This window comes from Zasmidium cellare, assembly GCF_010093935.1.
Source record: "Zasmidium cellare ATCC 36951 unplaced genomic scaffold M409scaffold_19, whole genome shotgun sequence".
Lineage (NCBI taxonomy): Eukaryota > Fungi > Ascomycota > Dothideomycetes > Mycosphaerellales > Mycosphaerellaceae > Zasmidium > Zasmidium cellare.
In genome coordinates, this window is record NW_022986963.1 from 141936 (window position 1) to 160466 (window position 18531).

Genomic DNA, 18531 nt, shown 5'->3' on the forward strand with positions numbered 1-18531 from the left:
CGGTCGTGGCGGCGACTGCACTGCACCTCCGCCAAACAACCCCGCCGTGCCGCCATATAGCGATGCCAGGGCGAACACGTGTTGCCTGTCATAGAGATATCTCGCGTTAATAATGATCGGTCGGTTGGGCAAGGTATTTGTAGGTCGGATTCGACGAAGCTCGTCCAGATCGATTGGTTTTTATTACTCACGAAGTTCCGTTCGTTTGTGCCATCGCGGGCATTTGGGTGGGTTGCGGCGGTTGCGGTGTCGAGCTTGCCGGCCTGGGCGCGATGCCGGGTGGAGGTGGTCGTGAGTAGCCATTGATCGGCGTATGTGGTTGGGATGGGTAGTTGGTGGGTGTGGCTCGGCCTGATCCGGGTTGCTGAGGTTGCGCAGCGTACAATGGCCTCTGCCCCTGTGGCGCCATGGAAACGGCTGGATGGCCAGCCGCCTTTGCTGGAGACGCCGTGCGGTTGAGCTGTTGCTGTGCTGGGTTAGTCTGGTACGCGACAGCATTCGCCGCGCGCTGCTGCTGAGCCTGCTGTGGGCCGAAACGCTGTTGCGTGCCCGGTGTCTGCTGAAAGCCTTGGCTGTAGTTGCCATATCCACCTGGTGTTTGTTGAGGGCGTTGGTAGTACTGCTGACCATTCGCCTGACCGTATCCTGCTGCAGTTGCGCCAGGACGGGCGTATTGGTTGGGTTGTCCGTAAGTAGGTCGAGGTGCTGTGGCTGCAGGGGTACCATATGATGGATTGCTTGTTTGGCGATTGAAGGCGGGCTGTGTGGCGGGCGTCCTAGGCCCGTACGACTGCCCATAGCGGGTGTTTGCCGCTTGGCCGATTGCAGGAGTACGCTGGGCAGTTGTGTTGTAGTGCTGGCCAGCAGACGAATTCGGTCGGGCAAGAGTTGCAATCGATGAGGCAGTGGCGATTGCGGACATCTTGGCTTGTCGGGTGACATGATCTTCCTCCATAACACCTTTAATGTTTTGTGGTTGAAGGGTGATGAGTTTGCTGACACCCAAGTCTGCCAGCTGATCACCATCGAGCTTGGCAACTGCGTATGGTGGTAGTTTGAGAATGAGGTACGCAAGCTCACGGGTGAGGCTGTTGTAGGTGGCCACCTCCTCTTCCGATGGTTCATCTGGCTTGCCGATCTTCGAGGCGGCGATAGGTGCTGGACTGATGGGTGTTCGGGCCACAGGGGTAGACGATGCGAGGGTGGCGTTGCGGATGCGCTGGTGGGAGGCAAGAGTCTCGATCAGCTCGGAAACCTGGCGCAAGACCTGCTCGACCTCTGTCTTGGACTTGGCGGTCTCTGGAGGGACCTCGACGTTGTCAAGTTCGTCGAGGTCCTCCAGGATCTTGTCGAAATTCTCATCTTCAGGTTTCACTTCTTCGACTGTCTGCATGGGTATCGTGGGCATTTCGTTCTGATCCAGCAGCGCAGGGTCGATGGCAAAGGTGTCGTTGTACCGCTTGCTTCCGACCTTATGCCACCAAACTACATTCTTGGTCTCTTCTGGAATGATGGCGTTGGAGTTGTCGCAGGTAGGCGCATAACTAGAGTACGCTCGTCGAAATAGCGCTTCCTCCTCCTTGGCTAGTGATTCCTCCAAGGACGCCTTGTCGAGACGTTCAGCCTCTCCTGCGCTGCTGCTTAACGCACGGTCTCGCTGCTTGCGCTTTTCCCGAGTCGAGTCTGCATCCCCGCCTTCCTTACGACCATAACCAAGCCAATTTCCGACTGTCAGACTCTGTACAGTGTAGCCACCTCGCTTGTTGTTCCGTTGCACAGGATCCTTGAACTCCCAAGTGACGGTGAGATCGCGAGTAGAAGGTCTCTTGTGGGCTTTGGGAGGCTGGAGGGTAGGTAGACTGTATGGAGGTGCGAACGTCTCTTCGAATGTCGGCGCTTTCTTGCTGTCATCTGCTGGCATCGGCAGGATCTTGGTCGCCGTGATTCCGGTCGGCAGGCTCATCTCCTCTACTGGCAGTTCTGACTTGACGACGGCGCCCTTGCGTCCTGCCGGTGCATTTTGCATGGAAGAGAAAAGCTGCTTTGGGGTGGGGGCATTTCCAAAGAGGGTGAGCACAGTGCCTGCGCCATTGCCGGCGGGTTGCGACTTTGCGTCCTCAGTATGTCCATTCGTCAAGCCACTCTCTCCCTTGACCTCTGCGTGTTTCCGCTCATGCGCTTCCACATACTCAATCTCTTCATCCGCCAGCTTCTCGACGTAATCTTCCAGAGACTGTATTCTGTAGATCTGCTTAAGCTCTTCAGCTGAAGGCCGGCCACTGCTGTTACCCTCCCGCTCGCTGGCGCTAGTGCGTATCGAAGATACGATCTCGTCAGCGACAACATGGGCGTCGATCTTGATTTGTCGTAAGGAGGAGTAACTGGCACTGCTCAGCTTGGACGCGATTGTCGTCTTGTCGTTGGGTCCTGAGAGTTTGGGCTTTTTCGTGGCGGGTTCGGCGGGCGTAGGGCTGGCGAAAGAGTGTTTGAGGAATGAGGGTTGCGTATCATGGCTGGAAGGGTCAATAGCTGTGGCATAGACTAAGTATAAATGTGCATACCTCTCCAAAACGTGGAGGATGTCTTTTTGGAGCTTGGTGGTGCGCGATGCTGATAACGGCGGCGCAGGCAGGTCGGGCTGGTCTTCGCGCTTTCGCTTGAGGTCGGCGACGGGGCTGTCGGCGTCGGTGGTGTGCGGCGAGGGAGGGGTGTCGTTGGCGGTGGAGGCCATAGTGGGTGGGCAGAGCAGCGAGCTGGGGTCGCGCGCTGGGAGACGTGTAGGAGTTGGCAATGCGCGAGTTCACCACCAAGTCTGCGCCGGCACCAGCACGACGGCTCACGTGGGTCGGGGGAACACGTGACCGTCGCAAAAGCCAGGACTCGTCGATTCTATTCAGCCAGCACGGAGAGAGGGCGGAGCGGTGGTGTGGGAGGCGAGTGGTCGGTGGTGAGAACAAGTGATTCTCTGATTCTGCTGCTGCAGTCGGCGGCGGATTGGAGGATGGCTGGTCCCGCTGTGTAGTCAGCAGGTCTGGGCGATGTCTCTCTTCTTCCACCAAATCAATTGACTGAGGGAATTGATTATTGATGAGTAGAGTCGGCACTGTAGATGGCGACGACCAGAGCAAAACAAGTCCAATGCAGTTCTGAGACAATGATTACTACGTTGATTGCGTGTTGGACTCCTTGCTGGCCGCCGGCTCGACTTCCAGCTAGCCTGTCTGACCTTTCACGTCTGCTCGCACGCGCCTCAGTAGTCCCATCTCTGCACCAACATCACCACCTTTCGACCTGGACCTGGTGGATGCATGCAGCATGGAGCATTGACGCCTCTAGGCAGGCAGCTTCGTGCAGTGCTCGCCAATCTGTCCTCTGCGCCCGTCCCACGTTCGAATCGACATCTCCCGAATCTTGACCTCAGGCCTCGAAGCACCGCGATCCACCATGGCACACGCAGCTTCTCCCATACTCCTTCGCGGCACTCGCAAGCCGCTGCGGCAAATGAACAATATGAACCCCACGCGACGCCCTCGCCCCAGCCAAGCATACAACCCAGAACGTATTCACAGAGGAGGCTCAAGAGACTCCGAGCAGTCCCCAACGACGCCCTGACCGAAGTCTTAAACGACACAGGCAACAGAGCTGCCGCTGCAAAGCATCGCCCTTCGAAGATCAATCTCTCCTACGTCAATCCCAGAAGCTCTCGTCTTTGGTCCGAGTACAGCAACAGGCGGAAAAGACAATTCAATGCACAACGATCCAAGCGCAACCGCCTATGTCCGCTGTCTCTACAGCAATTGACGGCGCCCTACATTCGACGTAATGCGGTGCGAGATGCTTTCTCGGACGGTCACATTGCCCTGACGGCGGAAGAGCAGCAATTCCTCCAGCACCGCGGGTATACTCTTGAAGATGTCGCTTCGTGGGCACGTATCATCTCTGAGAAGGATGCTTTGGCCGCAGCCAACATTCTATCTGCGCAGTTGGAATCTTGTGGTCCCAAAACAGTCCCTGTCTGGGTGCTTCTGTACACACTTCGAAAAGAGTATGTAAGCGGGCGAGCATTGCGTCTGTTGGTTTCATGTACCCGGACCATACTCGACTACAGGATGAAGGACATGCCCGATGACTTCACCTCAGTCGTCTTCATCGCCGTCATGCGTCTACTTCGACACGCTCGAGACGTCTGGCCTCAATCCATGAGCACGATTACCAACATCGTGCTCCAACACCTCCAGTCACGCCAGCTTAAAGAGGGAGCTTTTCCGAAATCAGAGTTGGCCAAGATCACACATCTTTTGAACAAATTGATCAATTTGATATCGCTCTCCACGGCCGAACACCCGTTCAAAGATGTCGCCTACCAAGAGTCAGCTGTCATGTTGGTCTTGCAGTACATGGCTGATTGCCGGCCATCTTTGTATATCAACAGGCAGGGGTATCGTGGCGTGATCCGCATTCAGCTACGCCAGCGGAAGACCACCCAAGAACGCCAGTGGGCCGAGCTCAAGTCGCTATCGTGGCCACCTTGGAAGGTTGACCGTACAGCCATGGACAGCGAACTCGGTCCTGAACATGGCATATCCCGCGCTGGTGCAACTCTTGCACGTATGCGCGAAGCTGGATATCGGCCTTTCTATTGGGAGAAGCTCGCTGAAGTCTTCACTGGCTGGGACATTGACCAAACGCCAACCATTCAAATGCGCTCCCTGTTGTCTTCTCCAGGCATGATGCTTTCCAGCAAGATCAGAATGACCCACGAGCCGTGGGCTGCCCGAATCCTGAGTACGAGAACGATTCAAGAAGCTTGGGCCTGCTACCTCGCTTGGGAAGATGAGAAACTGCCACCAGATCAAGATGTCTACCTAGCGACCTTCTCCAAGCTGCACGAAGAGCAGCGACGACAAAGGATGAGCACAGTTATCGGGAGAGACGAGTCTGCCAAGACGATGCGCCGCTGGCCTCTGCTCCCGGGCGACACGCGCGAGATTCGGCCTCTTCCACCTTCGACGCACCTTGAAACATATACAAGAACAGCTCCGCCAACAGTCACAGAGTTCTATCGCACGCTACAGAACGCTGGCATTGACCTGCAAGATCGATGCTTGGCTTTTGTCGTCGAGCATGCCACCACGCTCGACGAGGGATTGGAGCGTCTTCGGCGTGCGCGCTCGAAGTATCCAGAGCTTGATTCTGTCATCTCGCTTTCTCGCTCGGAAGACGTTCTCAAGGTCCCGTCTTCTATTTACGCAGCGACAGTGAAACTTTGGACGCGGTTTCCACGGTCTTCATTATCCAAGTTGCAGTCACACGAACAATCAGCAGATACGACTGATACTGAACTTGCTGTGCTTCCTGACTATCGTTTCAACCACGACAATCCCGTCGTGAACGCTCTCAAGCTCTTACACATTAGGCCTCCTACAGACCCCTGGCTTTGGGGTGAGATCCTCCAACAGTTCACAGCATCCAATGCACACACACTTGTAGGCTTGAGCAGCGCGATCGAGCCCGCCTCGGCTTCCACAGACCGACTTCAAAGATCTCAAGCTCTTCCCGAACACCTGGACCGCTACAAGGGAGCGATGAATGCTCTGCGGCTAGTGCAGCACATCGCTCACCTTCAAGAAGAGCAAAATATCGATGTCACCACAAAAGGCTTCTGGGCCCTCTGTCGCTGCGTTCAAAACGCGGTCACAGCATCGTGGAAGGTGTTGCAGCGTGCGGCCCGTTTGGAATCACCGCTCGACGAAAAGTTCGGATTCAAACTACTTTTGCGCGAAGCGGAGACCCTCGCGCGGGAGAGCAGAGCATACCGTGAATGGCTCAGATGTCAATTCACATCTTGGACGGGAGAAGAGAAGGGTTTAAAGATGCAGACGCCTAACGTCGAGGACGCGGAGGAGGAATCTGCCCATCACACAGACTCGCCAGAGGAGCTACCGAAGCTGCTCGCCGTTCCTGATCCAGCGTCTCTGCACGCCTACATCCGTGCTCTTGGCTGGCTTGGCGACTACAAGGGATTGCACGCCACCGTGCGCTGGATGAGGGAGTATCGGTCGGAGCTTCTGGAGCGATCAGAACGAGATCGGCGCGGAGAAGAGATGGCGCGGAGAGCAGTTGTAGCATTGAGAGTGTTTCTGGAGCGAAGCTGGATCCGTGATGCCACGCTAGAACCAGACCCCAACGACGCCGCCCAGTTTGAATACGCTGAGCATTCAACTGAGGCGGCTTCACTTCTTGCGCGGGCGAGAAGCCCGGCGGAGGCAGAAGACATTGCAGCTGTTCGGGAAATTGTCGAGGACGTTGAAGAGTGGGGAGGGTGGCCGAGCGATGAAGAAGTGCAGACGTACATTGATGACAAAGTGTTTTGGGAGACGGGTGAGTGGACTTGGACGAAGTGGGAGCGCCCTGTACCTCGAAACGATGATAGCGAGTCCCCTCCTACAGTGCGGCATGCGCCAGGGCTACCGGCAAAGCACAAGTCCGTACGTCACAGCTAAAGCCAAACGCATTGAACATCATCCCCTTATCTTTTCGTATCCCACTATCTGCTTCTATTCTCGCACTCGCACCGCGATCGATCTCGAGCAGCAAGGCAGCTGTATAACGTTTCAGCACATCCGGCATGATCCTTCATGTCCGTGGGGTCGGAACTTTGCCATTCCCCGTCCTCCTGAGGCGAAACATTACGCAGGTACGCGAGTTTGGACCTTGCGGCGTGCATCGAGTCAAACGTGGGTTTTCTTTCCTTTTATCAGAGTCGTATTGTCTCTTCGTTTCGCGTTACTCCGATTTTCCTTTTCCACATTTTGCACTAAGAGACACCTAGTCGACGATCTATCACAAACCTGACTAGCAATACACCCACGACGACATCACACGCGGGCCTGCACGCACGGCAAGAAATAACGGGAAATCATGGGCAACACCCTCACGACCTCCACGCCTGCTTTCCTCCTGCACTCCCACCACTCCCAAACTCAACCCCAGCAACAACAATCCCCACCCCAAGAAACCACCAACAAACCCCCCAAAACCAACCCCTACGCCGTCAAAGAACCCGCCTTCCAGGGCTACGTCGCCGGCTGGCGCCAAGGCTCCTTCGACTCGGACGCGCAGGAATTCTCATTCGCCACGTTTCAGACATCACATGTCAGTGTTAATCGTAATGAAACCGGAATGACGGAGGGATATGAAGGCGACGATGATGAAGACTCCCAGCTAGATCGGGATGGGAATGTGAATGGGGGGTTGGAGTGTAGAGTTCAGAGGTCTGAGTTTGAGAGGTTGGGGAGGGGGAGGGGGTTTGAGAGGGCTGGGTCGGTGAGGGAGAGGGAGAGGGAGAGGGATGTATTGGGGGATGTTGGGGAGGGGAAGATGTGGAAGGAGAGGAAGTTTGAGGAGCCGAGTTTGGAGAGGAAGTTGGAGAGGGTTAGGCGGACGGTGGAGGAGGAGCATGCGTTGCCTGGGAGGGGGTTGGGGTTGGAGGTTGAGAGGGTGGGTTAGTAGTGGGTTCTTGAGGATGGCGTTGGCGTTGGCGTTCGCGAAAGGGGGGAAGTAGGATGTTGCCACGTCGGGAAAGATGACTTGGAAATGATTAATGACTTCGAATATCGACTTTGGTGCAGGACATCTCGCTTCGATGCTATGTTGGAGTCACATAGTGGACCGCCCCTCGTGGGAATCCAATCTCTTCCTTAAGAACTGCCAAAATGCTCAAAACAGACATCCCCAACGCACCGCACCTCAACGCCACCCCTTCTTACTCCTCAACAACACCCCCATCCAACCCAGCAAGCCCATCCAAACCCGCAATCAACCGATAATCCACACACCTCCACACCCCCTCCAACCACCTCCAAACCCTCTTCGCCACAATCTGCTTCACCGTCCCAGCGGGCACGCCCACATCCTCCATGGTGACATAACTCTCCGCAAAGCGACCCTTCTCATCCACCACCGTCAACATCTCCACGCAGCCAAAAGCGATATTCGGGATTCGCCCCGGTGAAGTGCCGCACGACGTCCAGCATGGCCGCGACGGAGGTGTTGTGCGTGTGCGTGCTGAGGTTGAGGGGCGAGTTGGGCTAGTAGCGCGAGATGGAGCCGCAGCTGAAGGGCGAGGTGTAGGCTGTCCAGCCTGGGTGGGAGGGGGAGAAGTCTCGGGCGTTGATGGCCGCGACGGATTGGCGGGTTCGTTCTTCGATGTAGGCTTTTGCGTGCTCTGTTTTGATGTCGGAGGGTAGAGGAGGACTTTCTGAGGCACGGGCGGGTGGAGAAGCCTCGGGACTGCGTCTTGTAGTGGTGCACATGCTGTCTCCTTTGGAACTCGTGCTCGACCATGAATATCTGGTTTGCGACTTCACTTATTACTCCAGAGGAGGATCTTTACAGGGACGAGTACACTATCAAGTGCAATGACTCTAACCCAGGAAGTACACAAGAGGATGTCGAACTGTCTCTGGACCGAGGGAACAGTCAATGTGTAAATGCTGTGCCTCACGCGAAGTCATGTCCATGTCAGACGCACTGTACAGCCTTGCCCATCTGCCCAAAGGCGTTCGATCTTCGTTCGTGGAGAGGAGATTCAGTATGAAGATCCGATAGAATAGTAAGACAAGTGGTGAACGCGAGGTCCTCGGGAGGTAAAGTCAAGGGCTTGGGCTGCTTGCTCGTGGAAACTGGAGCGACTAGCACTGAAAGCTACCGTACCTTTCCATCTTGATCGTCGAAGACCTCCCAGCTCTGTCGCTCCTCGTCCACAGATATAATGGCATTGGCAAGAACAGAGACAAGATACGAAGACCAAGCACATATCCGATCTCACGTAAACGCCCATCCACGAACGTATTCGTTCAAGGAGACCCTTGATCATGCTCAGGGCAAACCCTCTCCTTCGAAATGATACCTCCGTCATCCACGTGGGCGATATATCCAGACACACCAGCAACAAGCAACACAGACAAGCAAGCCGAACCAAGCGATGACAGCTTGTTGGAGTTGGGGCTTCGATCAAATCTCCACACGGTCGTCGCGCTTTAAATAGCTCTTGCCCCGTCGATTGGTATGAGCCTAGGTGGTGATCTAGCATGATCCTCGTCCCAACTACCGAATTTCCGACGTGAGGCCATGGGGCATGGGGGACGCCAACGACACTCTATCTCCCACAGTGATTGCGATGTCGTCGTTTTGGACGGGGGCCATGGTGAGGGCTGAGTGGTAGGTGTTCTTTTTCGAGCGCATGACCCAAGTAAAGAGACCAGTGGATGTGTTGTTGTCGTTGTTGCTGAAGGACATCCGAACAACGGGCTGTATATCTGTCGAAGTCAGTAATAACGCGCCCATATACTTGCTAGCCACGAAACGAAGGAAAATGGGCAACACGCCCTCCACCTCCGAAACCGCGAAAAAGCTCGTCCGCGACCGCGCCCTGACCCTCCCCCTAGGCTCCAAAGTCGAACAGCTCTTCTACGAAGACTTCGATTCCACTTCAGACACAGCCGAGTCCAGCAGAAAAGCCACCGCCGTGTCCAAAAGGAAACAAAGCCGCCTCTCCACCCCACAGCCGTTGGACAAATGGGCTCCGATATCGACCGCGTCGACGGGGTTCAGCGACCCGGCGCATTTATCCAAGCAGCAGGCTCGACAACTCGCTCATCCGCTGCATAATATCCCCGATAAACCACTACCGGCCGGACCACCGGTTGGCCCAGGAACAGATTTCTTCCTCTCGCCGTTGGATGCGCTCTCGAGGAGTTCGAGTGGGAGAGGGGAGGAGACGTCGACGTCGGAAGCTTCTACATCGTCGAAGAAACACGATTCCGGGACGGCGACGGTCGACCCAACCACCGCAGCGGAGCCCACAGAGGCCGTAGAAGCTCCTCCGAAAGTCTCGAACGAAACGATCCCGTCCTCCTCCACGTCCACGACGTACTCGGCCGCCGAGGGATCGCGATGGCAGGAGCGGATTTCGAGGAGAATCGCAGACCGGAAAGTCAGCGATGGGGTCAAAGCCGGGTTGGAGAGGACGGCGTACATGGGGACGACGAAGCTGGCGGGTGGTGAGAAGGGAGCTATATCCGAGGAGGAAAGAGGGGGAGGGTGATGAAGAAGTGATGAGAAAAGACGTGGAATCGAAGGGTGCGATGACTCGTGGTATTAAGATTGGGCGAGCGTTTGATGTTGGATTGGCAAGCGTTGCGATTAGATTCGACCTGTGATATCCCTTTTGATTTTGGAGATATTGGACAAATTGGTAGTTAGAGGGCTGGACCTGATGATTGTTTTGCTTGGTGGATTCCTAGCAAAGTGGAGCATCGAGGCGCTGGACGGCAAGATCGACATACTTTATTTCGACGTCATGGTAATCAGTTGGACATACCTATGAATTGAGACGCGACTCGTGTCGTTGATGATTTGGCTTTTTGGATTGTTGCTACAATCGGTCTATCTCACAGCGCTCATTGTATTCTCTTTGGCTTTCTCAATCGCCAGTGTAGCCGAGCGCGTTCAGCTCCTTTCGCACGCCCTCCTCGGTGCCGATCTTAAGGACTTGAGTTCCCTCCAGCTTCTCACCACCAGCCTGTCGCATCTTCAAGTCATCAATCGCCCGCAGCTTCTTCAGGAGAGACCTAATCTTCTTCTCATGCGGCGATCCTGCTCCTGGCGAAGTGACTGTCAAGTCCGGGGCGGTTTGGTTCGCTGCGCCTCCAGCAGGCCCGGTAGGGGTGCCGTTCGCGGGTTGCTGCTTAAGCTGCGTGTTCAATGGCGGACCGCGCTGACGACTACCCTCACGTCTCCTGGACTGCGGACGTGAACCTTGATTGCCGCCCTTGTTGGTGTTGGAGCGGCTACGAGGTCGATCCTTGCGCTCGGGGCTCTTCTCCGGATTGGCATCGCCGTTGGGTGCTGTCAGACCAGCTGCCTTCGCCTCGGCATCTTTGGCCTTCTTTGCTTCACGCTTCTTCTTGTTCTTCAACGCAGCTTTGCTAAGACCTTCGTCGCCATCAGCAGTGAGACTAACACCTCCGCCAGGCGCAGCACCTGGCGGCAGCTTTGGGTCGACAGCTTCAGCGCCAGGGACTTCACGTCGCTTGGGACGATGAGCGAAACCGTTAGTCTCGGGTTCCTTGCCGGACATCAGCTCTCTCACAAAGGCAGCGCCTCCCTCATCTTCGCGCTTGAACGAGAGTGGTGTGGCAGCACCACGTGCGCCAGGTGGTCGGTAGGCGCCTGCAGGCTTCGAGGGAGTCTTGCGTTTGCTGAGATAATCCAAAGCAGAGGCGTGCGGCGTTGGCACAGGGTGCAAGGGATCCTCCACGGGGTGTTGCGTGGCCGACTGAGGCCGCCAGATGACATGATACAACTCGTGCATCTCCTCGTTGTACATCAACCCTCCTCCAACATGCCAGATACGAATACCGTTGTCCACACGCAAGCGAGGGCTTGTAGTAGCGGTAAGAATATGCTTGCCGTCGGGGCTCCACTCGCAGATCGATGCATTGCTTGCCTCGATCGTGCACACCTTTTCGTAGTTCTTCTCCAAATCGTAGATGTCCATCTGGCCTGCCAAGTTTCCAAAGCCAGCCACCAAGACAAAACGACCATGTGGGGAGAACAAAATGGTATTCCTCGGGCCCAGGCTGAAGCTGTGCTGGGCGATAGCTCTTTGGTTGAAGATCGTCGTCTTCGCAGGCATGTAGCCGTACACGACACCAAACTCCTTCGAGTTGGGCGACCAAGTCACGTCGTGAATGGGACCCTCTTTGTCCAGCTGGATGCGAGAATCGAAGCCACCGTTGGCACTCAAGATGTACATGTTAGTCTCGCCGTAATAGCTCTTGTTGCTCTTGTCGACTTCGGTCTGTGCCAGAACAATCACGCTTGTGCCTTCTTCGTTCCACTTGAGCTGCACCTTGTCGCCCTTGAAAAAAGTCTTTTGAGAGACTGCCGAGTCGAATTGGGGCACCTTAAACACCTTGACAGCGGCAGGTTGACCTTTGCGCTCTGGCACAAAAACAGCAACTGAATGTGTCTTGCCTCGAGAAAGTGCAAAGTCGGTCACACCCTCAACACGGAGCTTGTTCCAGACTGTGCCCAGATCCTTGCTTTCGTAGAACTGGACTTCGTTGGTGACACAGCGAGCACAGTACTGCTCGTCTGTGGTGTATTGCAGATTCCAGCCAGTCTGGCTCTTCTGCACGAACTTTCCAACCACAGCTCTCTCACCGTCCTCGCCGGCGTTGTCGTCGATGGTGCGCCAGACCTTGAGGTTCTTGGTGGCATTGCCCTCCTCATCTTTGGATGGCCGCTGCCATGTTATGATGAACGTTCCCGCAGGCGAGAAACCCAGCTCGTACACATTTTCAGCTGGCAATGTCGTGACCACGTGGCCGACAGAGGCATCGACCACAGTCACGTTCTCGGGCGAGGCCCATGCGAAGAAGCGACCATCGGAGGAGTACACGCAGCAACGCAGGTTGCCTTCAGGCCGCTGGAAGCCCGGAAGCTGCTCGTAAACGGGCGCAGCATCGAGAATACCAATGTGCTTCGAGGTGCGGTCTGAATGCCGTTAGCCAACGGGCTTGCTATTATTGTCGTACAAGGTGTTACTCACATGCGACTTGCGTAGGCTGCGCCATGTCTGCCAGAAGGACGACAGTGCTGGGCAGAAGATGCAAGGAAACCCTTTCGAGGAAGAATGGTGCGGTGTGTCAGGTACAGGAGTCGACGTCGGACGTGTCGTCGGCTTTGCTTGCTCTTTGTTGCGCTGGTTGGAGACTGGATCGGGATGGGAGCCAGGCAGATGGCTGATCGCTGGTGACTGAGTTGAATAGTTAAATCCACCTCAGTGAAGGCTTGACACGAGCAGTCAGCTGAGAGCGCAGGGCGAGAGGCGAGTGAGTGCCTTGGGGGAGAAGAGAGAGAAGAAGCAGTGCGCAGAAGCGAAGTTCGAGAAATGCTGTCGTTCACGGCCACACGTCAGCCACACACTGCCAAGTCAGGTGCAGCCCGGTCCGTCGCTAGTGCCAACCGGCACGGGTCAACGTTAACCTTAACGAGCAGCCTGGTCAATCTTCGGCGAGACCGTTCTAAAATTGAATAGAATAGAACGGGAGTGATCTTCTATTGTCTGGTATCGAGGTGGGAGACGACCAGAAAGAATCATGAAAAACTGGAAAGCTCATCCTGTGACTTGGAAAATTCTGCAGACCATTGGCCAGCCACAGCAGCTGAAATCCGTAATACATCACATGCAAACCAATCATGCAGTTTCCAATAGCCATAGGATGATTCCTGCTTTGGATCTTACGTGTTCGCCAATACATGAATCCGCGGAATTCGTACGGCGTCCACTCGCTCCGAGACTCCACATTCTCTCGAAGATTGAATAGGTGGGCCGTTTCATGTACAATGCATCGTGTCCGTATCTTACAGTCGAGTCGAGTATTTCCATCCCCATCACCACACTTTCCACCAAGACTTCCCTCCGCTGTCCTTCTCCTTGAGAGCTGCATACTGAGCATCCTGCTCTTTCTCCTTCGCCTCTCGCAGCTCCTGTCGCTGACTCTCTTTCCGCTGCTCTCTCGCCTTCTTCTCCATATCTTTTTTGTTCAAAATTTCTACGGCACGTATCATCCCCTCTTTCTCTGCCTGCCTCTTGTACAGGCAGTATTGGTAATTGACAGCCGCGCCGACACAAAATGATCCCACAGCCAGATTACAGGCCTTCATAATCGTCGCTGTGACGCGTTAGCCACCGATATATTCTTCAGTCCTACTTGACGAACCTCCAAATATCAACCGTCCACCTCCTAACGCAAAGCCAGCACCCATCCCAGTCAAAAGCGCATCTCGTACGCAAGGCCGCTTGTGTAGCTCTGTAATGGGCTGCCCAACTTGTAACGCGTTCATGAATGTGACCTCCGGCTCTTTTCCACCCGCAGTATGCTGCGTTCCTCCCGCCATGAGATTCGCATTCTCGTTTGGCTTATACGGTATCTGCTTTCCGCCTTGCCATTGGGTGCCAGTGAAGGCCTTATTCTCGGGATTGACAGTCAACGCCTCGCGTGAGAGATCCTCGGGGGTGGTTTTAGGAGCTTGAGACTGTTGTCGCGTATCGTCTGCCATTTTGTTGTGGTTGGGAAGAGGAAGAAGAGTAGTCTATGATGCCGACGTTCACATGCGCGAGCGATCTGCCCTGAGATTTCGGCAGGATTTACCGATCTCTACGGCGTACCATACGAATTCAATTCTCTATCGGTCGAAGGATCACCATCTTATCGCCGCGAACGACTTCACCTCACCTTCTGCAAATATTGACAAGACTTCTCTATTGTCAGATCACAGCACTCTGGACCCTTCTCGATCTGCTTCGCCTCGCTGCCAAAGTCTCGTACCTGACGTACTACAAGACCCTTCCACCTACACTCCAGCGGCATCCTTGCTAATATGGAACAAAATATGCGACACGGCCTTGACGAGAAGGTCAATTGACCGCTCGCGATCCTCATCCCGCCCAGCAACCATCGAAACACAGGGTCGTAGGCCATACGACTGTGGAATTCAAGCCCTGTTGCCCCAGCCAGCTTTTTGCAAGATGAGCACCGTACTTTACTCGGCTTTCAGAAGAGAATGTCATGCCATGGCTGAATAACGTAAATCCGCGGCTTTCTTGCAAGTATCTCTCTCGTTTTTGTCGGAAGCACTCCAAGGTATGAAGCTGGAAAGTCCGTCTGCGATGCAATCCGGTGGCGAACATGTTCATGACCACAACGTTTCCCCACCAAACAGCTGCAGGCACGATGAACGACTTCTGCTACTATTCGAGGCGAAGTCAACGGCTATTTCTAACGGCCAAGCCTCTGAAAATATGGACCTCAGCACGGTCGTGTGGCGGATAGTCTCGGATCACGAGGCTGGTACCCATGGATACGAACGCCAGCGCCGGGATGGGCTTGGCCGTAAACCCAGCCTGAAGTCATATCACGAATTCTCATGCATCGCGAAACAGGTATAAGAAGTGGGTTGTGTTTCCAATTTTTCGTGACCTCACGAGAAAATCGAGCTTTCAATTACATCACTGTCGTTCGCTGTCGTTGATATCAAATCGTTGCACATCCACATTTTCGTGTCCATACCTACATCTAGCACTATCCAAACCAAGACCACCTCCGCCCACGACGATGAAGTTCATACTCCTTGCACTTGCATCAGCCGTCACAGCTGCAGTCACTGGCGGTGACGACTGCCAAACTACGTACGACCACTGCAGATCATCTGGAGGCAGTGAGGTATCCTGCCAATGTGACCTAGCGACATGCTCGGGCGAAGACAGTGCCCGTATCCGAGACTACTGCGCATCCGCAACCTCCGGCGCCGCAACCTCACCACCATCCGCCAGTTCATACACGACACCTCCGCAACCGTACGGCCCTACAGGTGTAACCTCCCCAACGAACATCGTCACCGGCACACCAGGAAGCCAGCCCTCCGGCCAACCACCCGTCAACGCCCCAGAAGGCTCCCTCGATCTCGGCGCCACATGCTCAGACGACAAGCAATGCAGACCCGGCGTTCAGTGCTGGGCTAGCAATGCAGGACTCATCCGTCGTTGCGGCAACTTCAACGCAGCATGCAAGAGCAATGCACAGTGTGCTTACAACACTTGCAACAACGGCCTTTGCAATGGATTCATCTCTCCTTCCGCGAATGCTTCGATGACTGCTGAACCGACTGGGACAGGCTTCTTGCCGAATGGAACGAGCGCGCCGACGAGCAGCATTGTGCCGTATGAGGGCGCGGCGCCGATGTCGAGCATCATGAGTGGGTTTGCGGCGATGTTCTTTGGGGTTATTGCTTGGGTTCTGTAGAATCGTGATGGATATCGCAGCGATTCTGTGAGTTGTTGAATGATGACTCGGATTGGGGAACGACTTCAAAGTAGTCATAATGCAGATAGCCTCAAAGGGCAAGAATTTTGGTCACCGTCTCATAATAGACCATCCTCTCATAAAGATCTAAGTAAGCTGGGGAAAGGACGTCAGCACCCTTTGCAAAGCCGATCATACTCTCTCCTGGTCTACCCCAAATTGGGACATCTCAAACTGGAACGTTGATCCCCATCACTCGCTGGCGGTCTAAGCAATCTGGAGTACAACAAAGAGCAGGCTGGTTTTACAAATATCGGGGAGATGATGAAGTCTTGTGATCCACTCCGAGTGGACGACGACTGCTTTGGAGGATGTTCGTTACATGTACTCTGCTTTACTCTCCATGCTCGCACGCTTTGGGCGCATGCTCAACTTCCCCTGCAGCCCATTCATGATCTCGCTGGTCTTGAGTTCACCCTTGAACAGCGCCTGATATGTCCCTGGGTGTGGAGTGTGAACTCCATCGGGGACCCGTTCCTTCTGATGTCTGATCATCGCAAGCCGTCCGTCTTGCGTGAGCCGACTCATATCCTTCGATGCTCCTCCTGAATGCCCAAATGGCTCGATCTATGCCAGCAGCTCTCGAATTATGCGCAACTCGATAGCGTGGTGTTCGAGTGCACGAATGCTGTTGCAGACTCAAACCGATCCAAAATCTGCGGCTTGCCGAAGTTGCGCTGTCCCCCATCGTATAGCTCTTGAAAGACAACAGCAATCTGCCATTGAGCCTCGCGATGCCCCGGTTCGTCAAATCCCCCGAGAGATACAGCAAACTTCAACGCCGCCATGCCAACCGAGCAGGCATCCCATTCGATCTTGAGAGCCTTGACGAACTTCACCGAGTGTCCGATACGGATCAGGAACAAGAACGCCGTGTCATGACATCGAACAGAGAACTTGTTCGCGCCGTAGAGTATGGGAGTAGCTTCACGATGAGTCGTGGCGCAAGCGAGGAGGATGGAGGGGAAAATCCGTGTGGTGTTCAGGCGCAGGACAAGTCTGCCGTGTTGAAAGGTCGTACACAGGCTGAGTGTCCGCGGCCTCGTGAGCGCGAGCTCGTAGATCCTGTTGCGGATCTCTGCGGGTAGGTCGAAGAATCCCACTCGATACTCGTTGGCTTTGAGGGGATTCAGGGTCGGGAGGGCGAGGGTGGTGGTGAGGGCTATGAGAAGGCCGGCGTGCGTGGCGAGTAGCCAGAGGATGGCGATGTTGTCGTAAGGCATTGAACCTGCTCGACAGTCTTGATAAGCTCTATGTGGGCTTTGTCTAGAAGAGTGTATGCGAGATGCAAGATGCATGTCGTGGAAGGATTTCGCGAATGGAGTTCTCTAGGCGGAATTTCTTGGCAATCACATGCACGCGTGCTTCAAACACCATTGAATGAATTCTGCATAATACGAGTGAACACCTGGACCCAACACCTTTCTATGGCCTTCATATCTCCACCTACTTGTCGCCATATAATACGTTCTATCCTACTCGAAGCCTCGTCAACTTCTCGGTACATATTCATCTACCTCTCCCTCGGACAAATCGAAAAAGACGAAGTGCCCGCATGCATACTCTCCTCCACAGTCTCTGGGGGTATGGTGGAGATTCTGATCTTTCCACATCGCATTTCAAAGGCTTGAGAGCTTTACGTTTACCTTCTGAGGTACGACAACGGCGCGCAATCCCAGGCCGCACCTCCTTGACGGACGATGCGATCGCGATGATGTCCATTTGGCTCGCCGGCGCATTGTGACCATTCTCGCCTAGCATTCGGCTCTGATCCAAGTCGTGGACGGCCCTCCCTAATCTCCACCCGATATTTTCGTCGTCCGGGTCCAACATCAGATGCCTTTTCACAGCCAATATTCGCTTCCAGATTTCAAGCTGAACGGTGTCAGTGCTCTCGAAGAGGCGAACATGCTCGAGGGAGCGATCGATCATGTTGAGAAAATGCCACGACGTATCATCGCAGCTTGTGAGAAAGGTATTGGCGCCGTAGAGGACAGGCGTGGCTTCCTCGTAGATGGTCTTGCAGGTCCGGAGTACCGAAGTGTAGATGCGGGTATTGACAAGGCGCACTTTGGGTGTGCGATCAACGCCAATTGCTCGGATACATAGCTTTCGTGGTCTGATGAGGGTGATTGCGTAGATCTCGTTCCTGAGCTCGGCTGGCAAGTCAAAGAACCCCGTCTTCTTGGGATCTAGCTTCTGTGGACGGCCAGTCTGTCCCGCGATGGGTAGGGTCGTCTGCGACGTGTTGTCTTCTGCGAGTGGCATGGCGCTAGCCATGATATCGGGGATATTTCGAAGTTCTTGGCAGTTGCGGATGACGACGGTGATGATGCAGAGCGCTTCAAGAAATGCGAGTGTGCGATGGTCGAGAAGCGAGAGCCTTGAAAGAAAAGCAACAGAGGTTCAGTCAGTTGAAGTCTCTTCGTGATGAGATGAAATGCGATTGGATAGATAGCGAATCGATTGTCCAGAAAGCGATGGGAGTGAAGAATGTTTGTAGTTGTTGGGGTGTGAAAGGAGAGAGGAGACCCCGACTTTGTCGTGCCTGGCCTCACTCGGTGTCGCGATTTTTATCGTTGACTTCCTATGGCAG

General features: G+C 54.7%; 8 protein-coding genes across 8 annotated transcripts; 4 read left to right on the forward strand and 4 right to left on the reverse strand.

Annotated features, from left to right (window-relative positions):
* Nucleotides 1–187: 187 nt before the first annotated feature.
* Nucleotides 188–2731, reverse strand: M409DRAFT_55056 (uncharacterized protein; the record flags this gene model as incomplete). Its single annotated transcript, XM_033812899.1, has 2 exons — nt 188–2513; nt 2562–2731. 2 exons carry the CDS (start codon nt 2729–2731, stop codon nt 188–190), a joined length of 2496 nt encoding a protein of 831 aa, XP_033667077.1.
* Nucleotides 2732–3444: 713 nt separating this feature from the next.
* On the forward strand, nt 3445–6503 carry M409DRAFT_23378 (uncharacterized protein; the record flags this gene model as incomplete). The annotated part of the gene is made up of 3 exons (XM_033806767.1): nt 3445–3559; nt 3634–4045; nt 4109–6503. The coding sequence occupies 3 exons, from the start codon at nt 3445–3447 to the stop codon at nt 6501–6503; spliced, it is 2922 nt and encodes a 973-aa protein (XP_033667078.1).
* A 418-nt stretch (nt 6504–6921) lies between these two features.
* On the forward strand, nt 6922–7509 carry M409DRAFT_23379 (uncharacterized protein; the record flags this gene model as incomplete). The annotated part of the gene is made up of 1 exon (XM_033806768.1): nt 6922–7509. The coding sequence occupies one exon, from the start codon at nt 6922–6924 to the stop codon at nt 7507–7509; it is 588 nt and encodes a 195-aa protein (XP_033667079.1).
* Nucleotides 7510–9244: 1735 nt separating this feature from the next.
* Nucleotides 9245–10108, forward strand: M409DRAFT_55059 (uncharacterized protein; the record flags this gene model as incomplete). Its single annotated transcript, XM_033812900.1, has 1 exon — nt 9245–10108. One exon carries the CDS (start codon nt 9245–9247, stop codon nt 10106–10108), a length of 864 nt encoding a protein of 287 aa, XP_033667080.1.
* Nucleotides 10109–10486: 378 nt separating this feature from the next.
* Nucleotides 10487–12644, reverse strand: M409DRAFT_23381 (uncharacterized protein; the record flags this gene model as incomplete). Its single annotated transcript, XM_033806769.1, has 2 exons — nt 10487–12564; nt 12620–12644. 2 exons carry the CDS (start codon nt 12642–12644, stop codon nt 10487–10489), a joined length of 2103 nt encoding a protein of 700 aa, XP_033667081.1.
* An 820-nt stretch (nt 12645–13464) lies between these two features.
* Nucleotides 13465–14133, reverse strand: M409DRAFT_23382 (uncharacterized protein; the record flags this gene model as incomplete). Its single annotated transcript, XM_033806770.1, has 2 exons — nt 13465–13745; nt 13794–14133. 2 exons carry the CDS (start codon nt 14131–14133, stop codon nt 13465–13467), a joined length of 621 nt encoding a protein of 206 aa, XP_033667082.1.
* Nucleotides 14134–15188: 1055 nt separating this feature from the next.
* Nucleotides 15189–15875, forward strand: M409DRAFT_23383 (uncharacterized protein; the record flags this gene model as incomplete). The annotated part of the gene is made up of 1 exon (XM_033806771.1): nt 15189–15875. The coding sequence occupies one exon, from the start codon at nt 15189–15191 to the stop codon at nt 15873–15875; it is 687 nt and encodes a 228-aa protein (XP_033667083.1).
* A 647-nt stretch (nt 15876–16522) lies between these two features.
* M409DRAFT_55062 (uncharacterized protein) lies at nt 16523–18215 on the reverse strand (the record flags this gene model as incomplete). The annotated part of the gene is made up of 2 exons (XM_033812901.1): nt 16523–17163; nt 17582–18215. 2 exons carry the CDS (start codon nt 18213–18215, stop codon nt 16523–16525), a joined length of 1275 nt encoding a protein of 424 aa, XP_033667084.1.
* Nucleotides 18216–18531: the final 316 nt, after the last annotated feature.